Source organism: Rattus norvegicus, chromosome 14 (genome assembly GCF_021556685.1).
Source record: "Rattus norvegicus strain SHRSP/BbbUtx chromosome 14, alternate assembly SHRSP_T2T, whole genome shotgun sequence".
Taxonomy (NCBI): domain Eukaryota; kingdom Metazoa; phylum Chordata; class Mammalia; order Rodentia; family Muridae; genus Rattus; species Rattus norvegicus.
Genome location: NC_141547.1, coordinates 35,537,378 through 35,557,862, shown reverse-complemented (window position 1 = coordinate 35,557,862; position 20,485 = coordinate 35,537,378). Strand labels below are relative to the sequence as shown.

At 44.2% G+C, this 20,485-nt stretch overlaps 1 protein-coding gene across 31 annotated transcripts in view; it reads right to left on the bottom strand.

Annotated features, from left to right (window-relative positions):
* Positions 1-20,485, bottom strand: part of Fryl (FRY like transcription coactivator) — a 233,939-nt gene that overhangs the window by 2,996 nt on the left and 210,458 nt on the right. For 18 of the 31 annotated variants that reach the window (XM_087583945.1, XM_087583948.1, XM_087583961.1 and 15 more), the window contains 8 exons: positions 19,981-20,145; positions 13,975-14,222; positions 11,453-11,660; positions 10,060-10,209; positions 9,219-9,317; positions 3,767-3,835; positions 1,514-1,531; positions 620-730 (listed from right to left, as the gene is read on the bottom strand). In XM_087583945.1, coding sequence (XP_087440071.1) covers positions 620-730; positions 1,514-1,531; positions 3,767-3,835; positions 9,219-9,317; positions 10,060-10,209; positions 11,453-11,660; positions 13,975-14,222; positions 19,981-20,145 — 1,068 coding nt within the window. 31 annotated transcript variants of the gene reach the window in all.

Sequence of the window (20,485 nt, the reverse complement as noted above, 5' to 3'; positions counted from 1 at the left end):
ACCAAGGCTATTTCATAGAAATATATGTGTGTGTCTATATATTCGCTTACTACAACGGCCTGACATGGCACATCAGGAAAGCTAACTGATAAACTGGGGGAAAAATCAGTGCAAGTGGCTTTTGACTTCAAGCACTCTGACAGGGAATATGTATACATGCACAATATCTACATAGCATTTTAAAAATTCAGTTCTTTTCCCAGTGGCAATGTTAGTATCAGCACGCAGGGAGGGAGACAAAAGATTATAGTTGATAACTGTGAACCTACATATTAACCTCTGCATTAATGCCATGTTCATTAGACCACAGAGAGATGAGATGTTAGGGGCTTCACAGTGCAACTTTGTGCATGCTCTGCTTCCAGTCACTGATCTGTTTCTGCAACTGAGCCTCTGGCCTAACCTGTTGGATGTCGGCTCTCACGACAATGACCTGACAAGCACATCAGTTTGAAAAAAAGCTAATTGATCAACTGGGAAAAAAAAAATCAATGTAAGTGGCTTTGACTTTAGGCATTCCACCAAGGAATGTATACACTTAAGCATGTTCTACACATGCAAGCCCGCAGGTATATGGTTACAACTCTGGAAAACAGCCCTGATGCCTGCTGGAACTGACCTCTGCTTCATTCTTGATGGCGTTTACTTGGTTGATGAGTTTGCAGTAGGCCTGGAACAGAAGCAGCAGCTGAAAGTGTAGCCTGTACAACCTCCTGCAGAGTTCCAGCTCCTAGGAACGAGCAGCGGAAACTGAGGTTAATCCAATGCCAGACCTGATGGGATAGCACACCCCCAGTAAAACAGTACAAATGTGTTAAAGTTGCCTTGGCGGTTGCGCTTCTGCGGTAAGCGAGTTAATACGGTGTGCAGCTGATGAGAGGCGGGTGAAAGGTGCTTTGGGGGCTGGCTTTCAAATAACAAGGCTTGTTGCTGGTTATGGAATTCCTTTTTAGTAGGAAGCACATTTTCACACTGGACAGACAGTGTCAGAAGGCAATGTGTGGGATGCTTTGGAGGGGAGGACTCAACATGAATTTACAACTTTGAGTTGATGACGGGAATTCACAGGGGTGCGGGCTTTGACCCCACTGAGGTTCCTGATGCACCCTCAACTGGCACAGAGCGAAACTGGGTGTCCTCTTACCAAAGGGGGGGGGCTTTTGAGGAAATGGGCTCTTAAGCAAACCACTTGGTGATCTCATTCAAGTGAGACTATGAAATAACATGTGCGGTTGAAATTTCGGGATGTGACAGGAGACATGTCAGTGACGGGTATAGAAAAGCACCACGCAAGCGCTAGCTGCGTGTACATCTTCGTTTTAAAGTCTCACCGTTTCCTCGTCTTTTTAGGACCAATGTGTCTCGAATTAGGGCTATGCAAAATTGAAGCACACGCTACTTTCAAAGTAGTCAAAGGCAAAAATGTTGCTAGGTCACAAGAGGACAAATGGCAGATGAAAACCAGTTTGTCTCACAGGGATAAGGAATCTATAAATCAAGACAGGCCACTTACTGCTAGAATTCCCATTTGCTAAGCAAGGTGATCGGGTCACAAAAAAAGAATACAGAGAGAAAAAGACCAAGAATTAGCATAGGAAAACATCACAACCAAGGTTACTGATGCCCGCCCGCGCAAACCGTGGGAGCCCTAGCTATTGTAAATGTATTTTAATCCAGGTTTTTTGTCCCAACAAACCCAATAGTAATATCATTTCCATGAGTGCAGTGGGAAAGTTACTAAACGATTTTACCATTATTATTATTATTATTATTATTATTATTATTATTATTATTATTATATCAAATGGTTGGCTGAATCGGCCCATAATCATAACAGGAAGTACTTACCAGCAGCAGGCTCTCTGGTGTGGCTCATTCTAGACTTTTCTATGAACTTCTACTCAGCTCTTAGGCTGTCTCCCTCATAACAATGGGCCACAAGGCAGAACATAGAGAACTGGTGTGTTTTTACGCTACACTTCACACGTCATCTGGGTCAGAACTTTGACCCAACCAGGTTTGAATCGAGGGAAGATGATGTATGTGAAACAAGTGAAACACAGTGAAAGGCTTTGGATATGTGAGGAGAGTAATTTTGAATTAAAACAAACTGTAGGGATGTAAATGGTGCTTCTAGAACCTGCTTTTCTGCGCGGTTCCCTCTGAAGGATTCCTGTTAGTTTAGAAAGGATTTGCTAAGCAAAGGTGAACTTTAGCTCCACACAGCTGACCATAAATTATGCAAACAGTGGCCCAGTAACATTAGCAGAGCACAACTCAAACTTCAAACAGCAGCAGGAGGTTGCACTTCATATGGTTTATTTCCAGTGGGAATTCAAGTTTTAAATCCCTTTCCTCATTCCTGTTAGCCATGATACATGGGACTGGTTCTACACATACATGCAGTAGTGTTGCGGGCAATGGCACAAACCATCGCTGTGATTTACCAAAAGTGATCTCGATGCACTGAAACAGATATCAAGGACAACACACATACACATTTGTAAGTACACTGATATTTGCATGGTAGATTTATCTTCCCTAACTCAATATTTACTGACTGCTTGTATAGACTGCACTCGGGCACAGACAGCACAGTGTCTGTGTAAGGCTGGGGATACGCATCAGTCTGAAGAATACCGTCTCCGTTTTTCTCTCTGAATATCTCAAGCTGTAACTGAGTCAACAGTCTTGGGGGTTATGGAATGGTTTGGGGTACAAGGACCCCAAACAGTGTCTAAGGTGTCTAAGGATCACTGAGCATCTCCACTTGGTTTAGATGGATGCTTGTAGGTATTGTCAAAAGCATCTGTGACTTAAAGGCCAAAGTTAACTTCCATGTTGTCTCGTTTCTTTATTTGTGATTTTAATGCTCCTTTCAAATAGCACAGGGCTTAGAGTTACCTGTCTAGGTTTCTGCTACTTATTTATTATTAGACAGATCAGTCCCACTGAGCCTCAGTTCTCATATTCAAAACGGGAATAACTAAGGGGTCGCTCAGCCAAACTGTTAGAGAATATGACCGTGAAAAATGCATTGGCATCGTGCCTGAAAAGCTTAACAGTTAAATTGTAATCCCTTCAAGATTTCATCCTTACCCAGACTCCAGATTTTTATTAGAGTATACGCTGTGTGAAGACATCTACTACTGTAATGTAACTGAGGTCGAAATCAGTGGGAATTCAGGTGTCGGGGGTGGTGATGGCTGAGTTGCTGAAGGCTTTTTTCCTAGTGTGAGGTTGCTCCCGCTGGAGTAACACATGGGTCTTAACAAACTATTCCCAGAGGAAGTACTATGGCTTTGTCTTCCTCTGAAGAAAACGTGTTGTTACTGTTTAAAGTACTGAACGGAAACACGACAAAGCCATTCTTCACATTTAGAGTAACAGACCCAGGGCACCCTGCCCCGGGGTTTGCCTTTATCACCAGACAATATATCCACAGAATACTAATATACAGCCATTTCTCCCCGAGAGGCAGATGAACTAAAAGCCAACCTGAACTGTCCAGATACCCATCAAGCTTATCTACTCAATGTTATTACACTTTGGTCGCAAGCTGGTTGTTCGTTTTTATTAAAGTGAAGTTTTCATTACTAAGCCAATATTTCACTGAGCCTAACTTTCAGGGAGATTGTTCTGATAACCAAAATGAAAAAGGCTCGCCACCATTCTTCCTAGGGATATCAGGTAAGGGCAGCGGCATGCATGCATTGTTTTATAATATCCGATGCGGGCACTTGGCAGGAAGCACACAGAGACTTACGTGTGCATTGGTGTTTATCCTGTCTATGTCTTCGTTGGCACCAAATGTCCTCTTGCAGTTGTCTAGCCACTGCAGAAATGAGAAAGGGTAAATTTCAACAGTCATCTCATGAAACCAGTGCTGTAACAAGTCCTTCTGTTCAAAGCCAGAAAGGCTAGGGCTGGCTGTAGACACAATTTCATCGCCACCTGAGGCCGGTCATGCAAACAAATGAACGAACAAGGATCAATACAAGATGCCGACACCGTGAGTTTATTAATCATGACGCAATCGGCGTTCTCGGGACCTGTGGCGTCCCACATTGTGAGATCCTTCGCTTAGTGAATTTTACTGGAAATCTTCACAGTCTCTACCTGACCTTTATGTCTAAACGTGAGATGGGGAAAATGAAAGACTCACTTTCCTTTGGCTGATCTAATAAGGGCAACTTACAGAAAAACGAGCCAGGCTGTCTGGGTGCATCCGAAGTTTAGTTCTGCCACTTTTAATTAGTGAAGCAGAAACCGAGATCTATCTAAATTCTGTTTCTACTTATTTTCTTGCTCTTTGGATGGTAATAAATGACAAGCATGTTGTCTCTGAGGCCTCTGGACAGATGTGGGTTTTCTAAGTCGATACTAATTTAAAATAAAGTAGCATTGTGGGTGTGTTGAAAAACGGAGCCACAGAATTTCCAAAGGGAGAGCTAAGGGCCTTCAGATGAAGCCCCAGGCTTCTGCAGTTTCTGGCTGACTGGGTGGGGGTGGGGTGGCGTTAGTGAAACGAAGTAATAATCAACCACTCAGCCTGCGACTTTTGAAAATAACTCCCAGCCGAGTAGCTCCCAGGAAAACATTTTAGTGTTAGATATTTAAAATTCTCAATGGTAGCTTCATGCTCTACACAGAAAGAATCAAAATTAGAAATGGTAATTGTTTCAAAAAAATGTCTTCCACCTTCTGTCTCTTCCACAGAGACAACGCTGGCCTTTGGGTTAGTTTCTTGACAGCATCTTGGAATAAAAACATGTTAAACCTTTCTGGTAAGAGACAGCAGGTGGCAGCCATTGTCATCAGAAGCTATCAGCAGATTCTTAATGAACACCTACCAGTCAACACCTACCATGGAATTTATGCCTTAATCTCTACTCATACAACATGTTAAAATGTGTATGCACTTAGACTACCTGCCTAGCTTGTCCAAGTAAACTAGTACAATGAAATTTATTTCAGTTGTTAATTATTGCCTATACTAAACATTTTAAATATTGCACACGCTGTTCCACATTTTAGGGAATACTGTTCAATAATTTCTGATTTTACTCCCAATAATACAGTCCCGTGGCTAAATGCTAGCCATCAAATAGTATGTTCAGACACAGCAGAAGGGCCATGCAGAGAAGCCCCGCCTCCTACCTGATTGCTCTCATGTTTTCTTTGCTCAAATGAAGGTTTCCCCAAATGAAAAGTTTAGCTGCTGTGAGGGCTATGTTTCTAAGTATCGCAGAGCAGCCTATATGCAAACAGGCAATCATCCAAGCCAATGATGGACACTGAGCTATCAGACAGGACTCTGGGAGAGTACTGCAGTGAGCCCTGCATGTGTGCCTTGCTGGAGAGGGTGGGCACACAGTGGTGGCTTCACGTTCATGCCCTAAGGGCTCTGTGTATTGTTAGCTGCAGTTATCAGTGATATAGCAAGGTACTGAGGGCTGAGATGCTCAAGAAAAGGAAGCTCCAGAGATCGAGTCCAAGTGTCTGGGTAGCTTCTTCATGGGACCTTTGATGTGTTCACAAGTGTGGGGGTTTGGAGGGATGGTGCTAGAAGAAAGGTCAAATTGTAGTCCCAAGGTGCTGGGGAGGTAAATCCGATTCCTGCCAAGACTTCGAGGTCCTGGCTACAACCTGGTTATCACACTTGAACTCTAGAGGATGGAAATACTGCATGTGTAGCAGAGACACTCCGTATGACTGGGGGAAATCTTACCCCGGCATGTGGAAAGCTCTGTGAAAACCAAGCTGTGAGTACAGACGCGGTGTAGAAAGACGCAATGATGGACAAGGACAGTAGAGAGATAAAGACTGTGGGCGAGAAAGGGGCAGGGGTCGAGGTTGGCTTTCCTCTCAGCAGAATTCACTGAGGACGGTCTTCTCTGAACACAGGCACACCTTTGTTATGTATAACACTGTTAACGGGCCTGCCTGGCATCTGTCTTGTTCCACAGGTCTGTCCACTCTTATGCGGGTAGTGCCTGATTTGAAATCTTTAACAAGTGTTGGTGGCTAGAAGTCAAACTTTAAATTTTCCTGTTCTTTGTGGCAAAATCTACAAGAACTTTCCTAGGAAAGGGGAAATGGGGCCTTAGCTTGTCAAACCATGTTGTCTTGGTGGTGAATGTCAACTGAGTTCTAGGTAGGAAACATGGCGTGTGTATGCACACTGCAGGGTGGCTGTGTCCTCAAGATACTTCATTTACAGAAAATAGTGGACCAGATATGATGGTGTTAGGGATCAGTGGCCCATGCTGAAGAAAAGTTGTGCAATTATAAGCCATTTTTATGTCCACATGGACTTTAGAATTAAGTTTCAGAATTTCCATTAGTATGCTGTTTGATTTTCAAGTACATTAGTTGTGTAGATGGTATCTTTGCAAAGTTAGGTTTTCTGACACACAAAAAGTGAAACACGGTTTGCTCCTCCACGTGGTCTTCTCTCATGGTAATGTCTGAGAGTTGTGAAGGGCTAGCATATCAGTAGCTAGCTTTATCTCTGTGCATTTGAAATTGCTGCCTCATTAAAAGTAGTTATCCATTGCTGTAAAATCAAGCACTCTAAAATGTAATCGCTTAAAGTAAGAGGAGAAAAAAATTCCTATGTCTATAAGCAATATCAGCATGTGCTGTTTCCTGTTTGACAAGGATCAACCTCCAGTTAGCTCATAGTTGAACCAGGCCCCCAAGTTCCACACATGCCTCACTCCTGACTTGTGGCTCTTGGCTGGGGTCTCTCTTTTCCTTTATGTGACCAGTCATCCTGTAGTAGGGACTAGAGTTTCCCAAAGCTCGAAGCAGACTTCTAAAAGGCTTCTTAAGGGCTTGCCTTGGGATTTGCAGTGTCTTGTGAATTCCAGTAGTTAGAGTTACAAGGCCATTCTGGACTGCACTGTGGGTGGTACTGAGTTGTGTTGGAAAGGAATGTAGACCGGGGAGGCCTTATTCACTGGGCCATTGTGGCAACGGCATCTAGGATAGGCAGTAACTTCTGAAGACCCAGGAGGCAGCAGTAAAGTGGGGTAGAATGAGCTTGTATTTCATCAAAGCAAAAGTTGGTCATCAAAAGATGCTTCAGTGGTGAAAATGATAGCAACGGGAAAAGGTATCTCCAATCCATACACCAATAAAGAGCATGCATCAGGGGTCGGTGGGTACATGCACTTGCCACCAAGTCTGATGGCCTGAGTCGGAGCTCTCGGACCCACTTGCTGGAAAGAAAGAACAGACTCCCACAAGGTATCCTATGGCTACCACGTGTATGCCTTGGTGTGGCCCTTCCTTGTCCACAAACGATAAGTAAAGCATATATTAAAATAAAGACCTCTTATGAATAACTGAGAAAAACAGCTCATGTACAGGACTCACAAGCTAACCCCATGAAGGATCTATGTTCAAATATAAGTGATGAGGAAGACCGATGACCAATGGATGAAGCGATGGAGAATTCGCCTGCGAGTAACGACAGACACTTCTTCAGTAAAACTGCTTGGTAGACTCCAAGTCATACAGATTCTAGACTGAGCAATTCCATTCCCAGAAGCTCTTTGGCAGACAGACTTGAGCTGATCACGCCTGATAATTCACTGGGCCAAGAACTCCTTTCTTAATCTCTTTGTTCTTTTAGACCACATATGAGCTCACATTCCAATGATCAGGAGAGACAGCCTTGGTGCAGGTATTTTCTTTCCCAAACGACCCTCGAACCTCGAATTCAGACTCCAGGTCCTTGTCCCAGTCCTGCTGGAACTTCCTTCCCTTCAGAATTCATGCATAGTACTTGGTTTATGACGGCTTTGCTCTTGAGGCTGACTGAGAAGCCTCTTTTGTCCCTGGTGCTTTTATTAATACTTATGTGGCAGGGACTTTGCTATTCCGAATGAATTCCCCTTATCAAAAAAGCCGGGGACCAGAGCATTTCAGGTTTTGGTACACAGGAGTTGCTTCTTGTTTTTTTTTTGTTTTTGTTTTTGTTTTTGTTTTTGTTTTTTTCTTTTCTTTTTTCTTTTTTTTGGAGCTGGGGACCGAACCCAGGGCCTTGTGCTGCTTCTTTGTTTTTAATGAAACCAAAGTCTAGCACAGGAGTGTGTGTGTGTGTTATTCACATGGCCTGCAGGTAATGTTGTACAAGTTATAATTGTTTATAAAACAAAGTCTCTATATAAAATGAGCCATCAGGAAGCAAAGGGTGCCACTGTATTAGCCACGTGGGGGACAGTCTGGTTGGTTAGCCGTCACCTTATTATTGGGGGACAGTCTGGTTGGTTAGCCGTCACCTTATTATTGGGGGACAGTCTGGTTGGTCAGCCGTCACCTTATTATTGGGGGACAGTCTGGTTGGTTAGCCGTCACCTTATTATTGGGGGACAGTCTGGTTGGTTAGCCGTCACCTTATTATTGGGGGACAGTCTGGTTGGTCAGCCGTCACCTTATTATTGGGGGACAGTCTGGTTGTTTAGCTGTCAGTACCACAGTCTTAGTTTAAGCTTCTGATAAATCATTTTCTCACATAATGTTTTGACCCATCACATGACACCTCTGTCATGTTGGTACTGAAAGTTTCAGGTTTTGAAGCATTCTGGATTTCAGATCTTTGGGTCAGGGACATTGATCTGGTATTTACATGTTCAGTCTGTGCTGCATATTTTTAGCTAGAATATTTTAGGAAAGAAAGACCAGGTTTTACACTCAAGATTTTCAGAGGTCTTTAAATGTGGTTATATTTAATACTAATTAGTGAAAGTTTCACCTGTTTTAGGGAAAAAATGGCTAGAGACTGTCTGGGAGAACAGTTTCTCCCTCCTCCTTTTTCTGCATTTGCCAACGGAAGCCGGGCCAGTGTTTACTTGGCTGACTAGAATTGTGGGGCCATTTCCTAGCAGGCAACAATTATACTATGCTTCGTGCTTGTTGCCTTCCTCGCCTCCAACGCCAAGGTGAGTTTTATCAGAGGCGCCAGATGCCCTGTGCCACAGCCCTGTGACCACGGCTCTGTGACCCGCATTTCCAAACACTGCTTACTACTTACCCCTCCTGCCACACTGACCCCAGCTACAGTCTCCCGCTGTGCTCTTAGGCAGGAATTCTCCGGACAGAGGAGAGCTGTCCCAGGACCTCCCATAAGGCTAGTGAGAATTCCTTGACTGGGGCAATCTGCATCCAGGTCATAAAGCAAATGATTTCTGTGTGTGGAGAGGACTGACCTGCTCAGCTGCTTCTCTCTTGGTGGTGTAAGTATCCAGATGTTCCTGGAGCTCCAAGACGCCAAACTTGAGTGTTTCCAGCAAACCGCACGCCATCAGCTGGGAAGGCAGACACACAGGTCATGAGCACCCACTGGTCATTGGATACCCTCTGCTCCGTCAGACCAGTAAACACCTCAGAGGTACCATCCCTCAAGCTTCCAAACATGTAGCTGTCTAGCCTCTGAATGCTCACAGCAAGCCAGGGGAGACCAAGGGGATCTGGGTCTCTTGTCTAGCCATCTCCTACCAAATTTGTTCAAGAACAGAAAAGAACATACATCTCCAGACTATGTATGACACTTGAGGTTTCTCATCCTGGATGCTGTATCTATAGACCCAGCAACATTGTATACAGTATTTCATGTATCGGAATGTCTGTCTGTCTACCTACCTACCTACCTTATCTATCTGAGACAGTCTTACTACATGGTTCTGGCTGGCCTAGAGTTACTATATATACCATACTGTCTTTGCAGTCAGAGATCTGCCTGCCTCTGCCTTCTGAAAACTACGATTAAAATTATGTTCCACTATATCTGGCTGGGATGACATTTTGCTACATATGTAGATTAGGGTTAAAACACAAACCCTTCACAATTCAAAATGGAAAACTGCTTCTACAAAAGACTAATAAGCGAACAACACCATCCCAGTGTAGTCCTACTTGTTTTGAAATAGGTTTTTGCTGTAGAGAGGTGGCTGGCTTAGAATGTGTACACCCTGGGCTGGCCTCCCACTCTCCATCCTCAGCCTTCAGAGTACTAGTATTTCCAGTTGCGCGCCATCATGCCCGCCTTACCGTTTCGGCATCCACGAAGACAGTGGGGCATTCAGAACACGTCATCATTACTTCCAATGAGCTTTTAAACTTGGTACCAATGCGCTGCAGACTCTTGCCAAGAAAGCCCACAGCCTCATTAGTTATCTCTCCAAACTTCCTTTGAATTGTCTATGAGGAAAGCATGAGAAAAATTTAGTATACACACACACACACACACACACACACACACACACACACACACACAGGTCTTTCCCCTCTTTTATGTAAAGATGTGTTACAACTGAGATTATTGTAATGATTTACAGAATTCTATTAGCAGATCTACTAGGTCTCTATGTATTTCTTTAGGAGATATGCCAACAAATAGCTATTATGGTCGGATACAATGGCACACCTCTGTGCTCCCAGCTACTTGGGAGAGTCAGGGGAGGTGGGAACTGGGCTCAGGAGTTCTAGCCCAGTGTGCTATGACTGTCAACATGAACAGTCATTCCCAGGAGTGGGAGACCACCAGGTTGCCTGAGGAGAGGTGAACCAGTTGGGAGGAAGGAATAGCTAATGTGTATCTGCATAGATGGGTGTGGTATTTATTGCTAGAGGATATTAAGACTGAGGGGACAAAAACAAAACAAAACAAAACAAACGCACAAACGCATGGGGACTGCCACTGTCACTGTCCAGGAAGGAATACAACTAGAAAGCCAAGGGAAGTGCAGTGAGTGCCGAAGGTTAAGTCGAAACGCACACCACTGAGTGCAGACAACTGCCTAGGAAGGAAACTGGAAGTTGGAGTGCATGGGGAAACTTAGCATAGAGGAAAGGAAGATGGTGAACTGTTAAGCGCTCTCCTTCCCCACACAGTGCTCAAAATGGTACCCACATGCCATGGTGCTGTCTGAGAATATTCACTGGAAAGTGTCTAGGATAGTATGAGGCACAGGGTGGACATTTAAAAAATGACAGTGCTTATTACTACTGTTACCTCATGGACGAAAGTGACCTTCCTTACTGAGTTCCCACAGTGACAAAAATTTCATTTAGCACCTCTTTATAAACACTGTAATGGCTGGTGGCGGGCAGGTGCAATGGTGAGCCTTCATTTCTCTGGTGCCCAGGATGGTACCCTGACTTACTACAGAAAATTGGCCAGCAGGTTTGCAACTCTGTAGCATTTTTCACCAGCAGGTTTGCAACTCTGTAGCATTTTTCACCGTGGGTTTTCACATCTGTCCTAGTGAGTGACTGACACACCAGGAGTACGGCCAGTCAAGTTGCAAATTAAGGAAATGTTACATTCATAGAAACTGCTTGTTAAAGGAAATCCATAGGAACAGTAAAGCCAGACACGTAGAGAAGCCTAACTTTACCAGACTATTGCAATGTGAGTTCAGAAGCCTTAACATCCACTGACCTGGAACAGTCTTGAAAACACATGGAAAGTGAACACCGCACAGGACCCGTCTGTGTCCGACAGCGTCTGATTGACGTGACAGCGCCACGCTTCTTCCTCGTCCTCGTAAGCCATTGGCTGAAAAGCTGCTATTATGGCAGACAGAAAGGGCGTCGGGAGAGGCGAGGTCTGCACCTCTGGAAAACCGTCTTGTTCATCTTCCTCTTGACTGTGGACACAAAAACCATAGCGATCCTCAGGCTCTCCCCAAAGAACAGACTCTTAGTTCTTTACATGGCTCAATGGAAGCCATCCTTATCCACAGATACACACTGACTTTGAGCAGCAGTTCTCAACCTGTGGGTCGAAACCCCTCTGGAGGTCGCATATCAGACATTTACAGTATGATTCATAATAGTAACAAAATTACAGTTATGAAGTATCAACAAAATAATTTTATGGGTGGGGCCACTACATGAGGAACTGTATTAAAGGGTCACAGCATCAGGAAGGTTGAGAACCACTCATTTAGAGAATGCAGCCTAAACTCCCTAGTACAGGTAAATTCATGTTCTTCCTATTTTAAAACTCTTTAATTTCGAGTGACTGTCTTAGCCCAGGTCTATAGTATGCTACTACTGGAGTAACGCCAGTCACATCTACAAAGAATATGGATTAGGGCTGGGCACGGTGGCCTGAACTTTTTCTCCCAGCATTTGGGCAGCAGAGGCAAGTGGTTCTCTGTGAGTTCAAAGCCCATCTGGCCTTCATAGGCTAGGGATATGCAGAGTTCCTGCCTCAAACCAAATATACAACCAACTAACATGAATTAGAATGTGTTCATATTATGACCTACTTTGGATCCCTTTATAAAATTTTGTTAATTTAGTTTTATAGAAACTTCAAAGCTTATTTTGCTTGTTCGCATGGGGTGTGTGTGTGTGTGTGTGTGTGTGTGTGTGTGTGTGTGTGTGTGTGTGTATCCATGCATGCGAATTCACGTGTACTCACAGGCCCAGAGCCCATGTTACCAGCCATGCATATACTCAGCTATTTCAGAAGCACCTGAAGTGCCTAACAGTAAAACAGACAAGGGAGTGGACAGAAGGGGTGGCTATTTTATCTCAGGAGTTTGTCATTCCTACACCAAGACAGTCAAAGCATAAGACTGGAGCCATGGAACAAAGACCAATGCTAAGTTGTTGAGTCTGAATGTAACATGAATGGTTCACGTTACAAGATGGCTTCCCTACCTAAGACTCAAGGAACACTGAGGGAGGGAGAAAGGGTGGGAAGGCTTGAAGAGCCAGCTGACTGGGATACTCGTTGCTGGAGACTATCTTCTAGACTCCATAGGGAAACTGCTCTTATGAAACTTCAAACCCATGTCTGCCTGAAACCCCTCCTGACAACACTGTCATAGACACGCCAAAGTCGTAGCAAAGTGGCTCACTTCAGTCCTTCTCTACAGCTGAAGAGGTGCTGAGTGTCTACACAGGGCTAGCATGCTGCACGTGTGTTTTAAACATTTCATACACGAGCCCTGTACTTACATGACTTCTATCCTACACTCTTCCTCCTCCAACTGCTTGTTCTCTTCCGAATCCCTCTTGACTCTATGCCCTCTTCACTATGGGTACACTCGTGTGCACACGTGCACACACACACACACACACACACACACACACACACACACACGCAGCGCTGAGATCCATGTATGCTGCTCTTAATCTGTATGTGTTTAGGGCTCTGCATTTGTGACCATAAACCCTGTAGGAGCTCAGCTCTGGAGACAGAACTACTCCCTCCCTCTTTCTCTTTCCCTCTCTCTTCCCACTCCCCCTAACTCTTTCTCTCTAACCACCGACTGTCTGTAGTTCTTCATCTATGGGCAGGGCCCTGTGAAATTTTCCCTATCACGCCAGCTTGTCTACTGGTAGCGTCATTGTGTGGGGTTTTAGGCAGCCAAGCTGTTGAGAAATAGCACATATTAGACAGTGTCATACTTCAGATCATGGAACTGTTTTGTGTGCAAACTTACTAAGAGCCACCAGGATTCCCTTTAAGAACTTATACAATAATCACTCAACTTAATCCATAAGTGAAGAAAAGTTTTGTTTGAGAATTCTTCACATTCCGGTTTGACATTTGGAATGTGCAGAACGTAAACATCTGAAGGAATCAACGTATTATCCTCCAGCACCAAGAAGTGATCTCTCGGGCTTCCTACGGCAATCTAACTGAACATCTGACCTCTGACAGATCAGTATGGTAGCCCAGATCAGTATGCTATTGATTTTAACACTTGGCCATCTGGTGTTCTACCCAAATAGGCGTGTGGTGTGCGTCTAACATGGTGTGCTAGGAATGGATTGTATTTTATTTTATATGGACATTAACAGAAACAAACAAAACGAAGACAGTAAGACTACAGACTAAATACCAATACACCAGAGTGCATAAACTGGAGTGGGGGAGGGGCACGTTGGAAAGGGGCGGGGATAAAGCCGGAGACTCATGACTCTATGTGTGACTATGCTCACCTCGACAGCCCAGAGAAATCAGCCTCTTCCTCCTCACACCGTTCATCCAACTCTTTTAAAGCCAAGGTGACGTCCTCTTCGCAGACGGACTCGGGATAGCTTTCAGGGGCCAGAGGCTCTGGCATGTCAGTTTCTTCTAAATCAAGAATTCCCCGACAGACTAGCGGGTCCTGTTGGTCTTGAATAAGGTATGGCCCTTCATCTTCAAAGGCTGTAACATGCTCCTCCTTTAATACTGAACTTGTATCCTGTGAAATAATCATTAGCTTTAGCAGACTCCAACAACAGCAAAAGCTTTTATCAGTGCAATAAAGGGCGACTGCCAGCATCCAGGGCTCCAATTGTCTGGTCAGTTTGTGAATGTGAGTATATGCAATTGTCTTTTTAAATGGTCCTAAAAAATGCTTTGCTTTTCCCATTTGTTTTCAGCTGGTGTAGAAGAACCCAAGGGCTACTGCGTATGAGCAAACAGACGATTACTGACCCCAGCCCTACAATTTTAAAACTTACAATATACAGTCAACTGCTACAAAAACCACCAAACATTTTTTACTTGTTTTCCTTCTCCCTCTATTTACAGGATTTGGGTACTAACTGGGATCTAAGTCCTTTGCTAACATACCTTCTCTTATATACATTACATTTCTCTACAAGAAAAGTTGGCATTATTATTACTAGAAAGTCTCTTGTATTTGAACTACCCAGCCTCCCTGTCATTTTATCAGGACAGTCGATTCTGGCGATAGGTAACAAGATGGTTCAAGAGTGAATCCACTGATCCTATGGGGCTGAGCCGCCCACAGGCATTCACTTTCCTGGTATCTGTGATGTGGAGAGCTGGCTTCAGGTACTGAGACACACAACAGAGCTCTTTGTAGTTTTGAATCTCAGTAAAGTCTCACAGCTAAGACAGACTTCTCAAAAGATTATGAAACTTTAAGTTCTTAGCTTCTGAAATGAAATTATAAGCTCATTTATCAAACAAGAATGGCTGCACATCCATAAGTCTTAGCGAATAAGTAATAATGAAAATACAGTGGTTAAGTGGTCTCTTTTCCTACCCACTGTTGACATAATGGCTGTCAACATGACGACATGTTGACATAATGTGCTGTGACTGCCAAAGCAGAGAAACCCAATGGATGCTGCCTAAATAAATGAACTGCCACAGTTTTAAAAAAAAGAGAAAAAGAAAGAGGGGTTGGGGATTTAGCTCAGCGGTAGAGCGCTTGCCTAGCGAGCGCAAGGCCCTGGGTTCGGTCCCCAGCTCCGGAAAAAAAAAAAAAAGAAAAAAAAAAAAAAAAGAAAGAAAGACATGTCCAAAGTCACGTTCAATCCTAATGATGTCAACACTCATCTCTAATTTGCATGCATCTGATCAGTTTGAGTTTAAACTGATAGTGGCACTGGTTTAAAAGCCAAGACAACCTTTTTTTTTTTTTTTTTTTTTTGATAGTAGACCTACATTACTTAATATTTGCAGTAGTTTTTAATATTTCTTTTATGGTTTAAAAATGGAATTTTTCCTACAAAACGTGAAAACCAAGTGAAAGTTAGAACCCCTGGATCAGCTTTGGTTTATCCTTCCATAGAACTTGCCCGTGAAAAGAATTTTGAGCACACCCGAGATAGATGCTCTGCTCCAAGTTAAATCACGAGTCTGCAATCTTGTAATGGGCTTAGGCTAACACGCTAATGGCCAACATCAGATACTGGCGTACGGAATGCAAATGGTGGACTGCATCAGCCACAGGCAAATGTCTGCTGGTACCCAACCAAAGGGAAAGGACATGGCTGTCTGGGGCAACTGAGACCACTCTTAGAAGGAGACAGCTGATGGTGGGCTTAGAGAGAGGTGGCTAGGGATGGTATCCTGAGGAGAGACAGCAGACCTCAAAGGCTGAGGAGTGTGAGAGACGTGGATCTGCATGTGGGGAGCAGTGACCCTTGACCTCACAGAGCAGGACTTAAGTCGTCCCAGTGGATCATATTTAATTCAGCTGCAGGTTCCATCTGGAGATTGGTTTTAAAGATTTAGCTAGTGAAGAAACAGCACTAGTAATCTGGAAATATTATTTAACACTGCTAGCAATGTCCTTTCATCTACAATTGTACTGATAGTACTTGTTTTTCTCCCCACATCAGTTTGAGCCATTACAAACCCAAGCATGGCAGCATGAAGCCCCCTCCTCCCCCTTCATTAGTGTACATCTATATCTGACTATCACTTGCTACTAAATTATAATTTCTAAGTGATGTTTTATTGGAAATTATTATTCGGTATACAGCTCCCCTAGATTTCATTGAGTAGTACACTGTGTTAGTGAATGAATTCCATTGTTTATATAATAGATTATGAGACTCAAATTTCCTTGAATTCCACATCACACAGTGACAAACACGTGTTTTGTTACTTTTAAAGGTTCATTTTCTATATGCAAAGTTTTCCTTGGCCCATGATTGAAGGCTTCGTTAAGGAAATCAAGTAGAGTTTGTGTTTGGAAGACATCAGAGAGGGAGTCTTTCTTTCCTAAAGATTGCTTTTATTATTTTTATGAATGTGTGTTTGTCTGCACATGGGTATGGCTAGAGGCACTAGATCTCCTGGAGCTGAAGTCACTGATGGTTGGGGACTGTCAGCCTTGATTGTTAGGACTGGACTTGGGACCTCTAGAAGAGCAGCAGGCACTCCTAATTGCTGAGCCCTCTCTCTAGTCCTCTAGTGCTTTGGTTTTCTGTCACAGAGTAGCTACATTTCTACCATGATGTGCCTCCTGTGGTGGTATGAATGGGAATGGCCTCCATAGGCTCATTCATTTGAATCTTTGGTTTCCAGCTGGGAGACTGTTTAGGAAGGATCAGGAGGCGTGGCCTTTTGGAGGTGTGTCACTGTGGGTGGGCTTGGAGGTTTCAAAAGTCCAGGCATTCCAATTCCAGAGCTCTGTTGCATCTGTTTTTCTCTCCCCCTCCCTCTTCCTCTTCCTTTCCCTCTGCCTGGAACTTTCAGGTGGGATGTAAGCTCGTAGCTACTGCTCACACACCGTACTGCCTGATGCCATGCTCTCCAACATGGTGATAATGCACTGAACTTTAATCAAGTTCCTAATGCTTGATTTTATACATTGCCTTGGTCATGCTGTCTCTTCAAAGCAGCAGAACAGTAATTAAGACACCTCTTTACCTTCCCAGTATTAGCATATTTTAAGGGAAATCTTCAGATAAATAATTCATAAGCCATTTCACCTATAAAAATTAACTAAATAGGGGGCTGGAGAGATGGCTCAGTGGTTAAGAGCACCGACTGCTCACAACCATGTGTAATAGAATCTGACTCCCAAGTCTTGTGTGTCTGAAGACCGGGCACTCATATATATAAAGTAAATAAATCTTTTAAAAAATTAACTAAATACTTGCAGAAATGACTTCAAAACTAATTTTGATTTTAATATCTCGGTGCTTTCCTATGTTTCTTTATTGAAGGGCAATTCTGGATCATTGGAGACACAGGGAAAAACAAATTCTGCCAGCCCAGCTAACGGACACAATGCTGCCACTCTTAATGAAATGATACTGTTCTAGAATAACTCTCCTCATCCTTCAGTGGACAGTGAGAACGGCCCTTCATAAAAAGGAAAGAGGAAATGACACATTGAAGAGCTCTTTCTTTGGTAGAAATGACACCCCAAGGACTTTCTGGCCCTTAGGCAGGCAGGAAGTCCATTAGACCGTTACAGAGTGTGGAATGAAGCTAGGCTCATGACTATAATTCTAGCACTTGGGAGGTTGAGGCAGGAGGATTACAAAACAGCCAAGAAACAGACAAATACCCTGCATAGGTTCATAGGTTACCCTGAGGCCTCACCTCACAGGCTACCTTTCTTGTCACTCACATCCACATTACTGTTACATTTCTGGAGAAGATTTAATACAATGACTGCTTTCTCACATCTTGAACATTTGTTTTTACTTGCTTGCTGTCTGTTAGTTGTTAGGATTAAGCTACATGTCACCAGCTGCCTGCTGTATAAGCCCTGATCCTAGAACAGTGTGTAGGACAAGATGGGCTCAACAGTGCAGGCTGAGCTACGTAAGGTAGCGGCTCAGGATGTCGTTCTAGCCCTTAGGGGCTGAAGCATGAGGACTGCCATGAACTCAAGAACAACAGGGGCCGCAGAGTAGGACTCTGCCTGACAAAAGAAGAATGAGTGAGTGAGTGAGTGAATGAATGAATGCTTGCCTCTGCAGCCTCTTCACTGAGGGCACAAACACACTGCTTGTCTTGACGTAAGGTATTACTATGCTCAGGGTCCATGCAGGGCTTACTCCCCATGGAGGGGCTACTGGAAGGTGGCGGGGGTCTACGTCACTGGGGGTGTGCCCTTGAAGGGACTGTGGGACCCCTCTCTCCTCCTGGCCCTCGCTGTTTCATTTTGGACACGGTCGATTGAACTGCTTGGTATTTGCTTCTGCCATGAGAGCCTTCACAGGCCAATCTTTCAGGGCTGAAAGCACCAGGCTGTGACCTACAGGAAGCCTTTCCTCCTTTTAAGCTGACTCTCCTCAGGCAGCATTCAGTGCTCATCAGCAGAGCCATCGTGAAGGAACATCCACAGGGCTTCCTGCTCTCCGATGAAGTCTAAGTCTTGAGAGTGGTATTCCTGACCACACATGTCTGACCCTCTTCAATTCTCTTCTTCTTCTTCTTCTGCCCATTTTATTCCCTGGGACACTCAACTCCCTGCAATCCGCTGAGCGGATCATGTTAGTTTACATGTCATGTCTTCCACATGCTACCCCTTCACCTGGAACCTGTCCTTTATCCCTGTCACCACCAGAAGCAACCAGTTTACTACTCTCTGAATTTCCACAAATCCTTCAACATGTTACTGAGTTCCTGTACTGAAATGTGTGTGTGTGTGTGTGTGTGTGTGTCTGTCTGTCTGTCTATCTATCTATCTATCTATCTATCATCTATCTATCTACCTATCTATCTATCTGTAAATATATATTTTTGCAAAGCCTTTTCAGTCTTTCTTAGTGCAGATGGTAAATCCCATCATCCTAGTGAAATCACAAACACTGGAGTCAGCTGCCTGCATCCCTGCCCTGGTAGACTTTCAAAGACAGGCAGACTGGGGAGCAAAGATGCCTCCATTTCAAAATGTATCTGCTCACTATTAAGGGGGGGGGGGCAGACACACCCAGTTCTCGGCCCAGTAAGAACATGACACTTTGCCTTACAAAAGTAATACCCGTCAAATAACCATGTCGGGGGGGGAGGGGTCTGGTGACTACGTTAATTTCATTAAGAAAAAAAAAAAAGTACCATTTTCTATTACTTACCGACCGAGCAAAAAGCACGTTTCACATGTTTACAGCAATAATTACATTTTAAAAAGGTATCTATAGTCATCTTTTAAAATAAGAAACACTAAGACAACTAATACTTACTTATTTTTGGTCAGTCATTAGCTTGGAATCTGGCCTTTCTTCTCACAGGCCTTTCCAAAAACCATAATACTAGTGGTTCCAAAGTCTTTTGGTTCATTGAACCAGCTGCTAGCACAGCTAGCCTGAGGTCCTAACCCGGTCATAGCACCAATCACAGAAAACCCATACAAAGCAAAAGGGAAGGGGAGGGACACAGAAGCAGTCCTTCAGAGTCGCAGCGCCCCAGGCGATGCCTGCTGTCCCCAGAGAAGCGCTGGCGTGGTAGCCAAGTCACGCTCTGCAACGCAAAATGCTCATTGACACACTTACGACATTATTTTTAACCTGTAGGCTGTTTCCAACACATCAATTTTAAGAAAGAAAGAAAACCATATACACAAACACGAACAGCCCAATAGGGTCCGACGGTCTCGTTTAAAACAACCCAACAGGTTAGAAATACTGAAAACAAATCGAATCGTCAGCAGCACGGCAGCTGAGAACTCTTCGGGCAGAGGAGCGAGGGGTGTGGCGGGGAACCTAGATTGGCCATGCAGCAGCCCCATGTCTCCCCACCTCAGGCAGCTGGCAGCTAGCATTATCTAGACAGGCCTCCAGACTGGGGGTCTCGTCTCGGATCTGCAGCACGTCTTCCGTGGTGTTGCTGCTGGCAGAGTCCTGAGACTGGAGCAGGTCCTGGTGGTCGGGCATCAGGTCGTCCGGTACACAGTCACTGTTGAGCTGTGGGGGAAGATTCGGTCATTAGTAGCGACAGTCGCCAGCAGTAGCGTGCGTCACCAAGAATTTTATGGGTTTAGTTACAAGGACCGCTGGGGTTTCCTAGTCTGCCTTTCCCCCATCTAGTGTGTAGCAGAATGGAGGCGGCTGATCCCTCAGCGTGACGGAGCACGCGACCACAAAGGTGAGACGCTGCTAACTAAACAAAGAAAGAACAGAGGGCTACCTACAGCTATGCTAGCCTTGAGCCAAAATTTGTATTTTTTTCACGTGTTTGCCTCACGTGTTTGCCTTACGTGGATTCTCATGTATCAAGGTGCCACTACGTCCAGTGCAGGTGGTG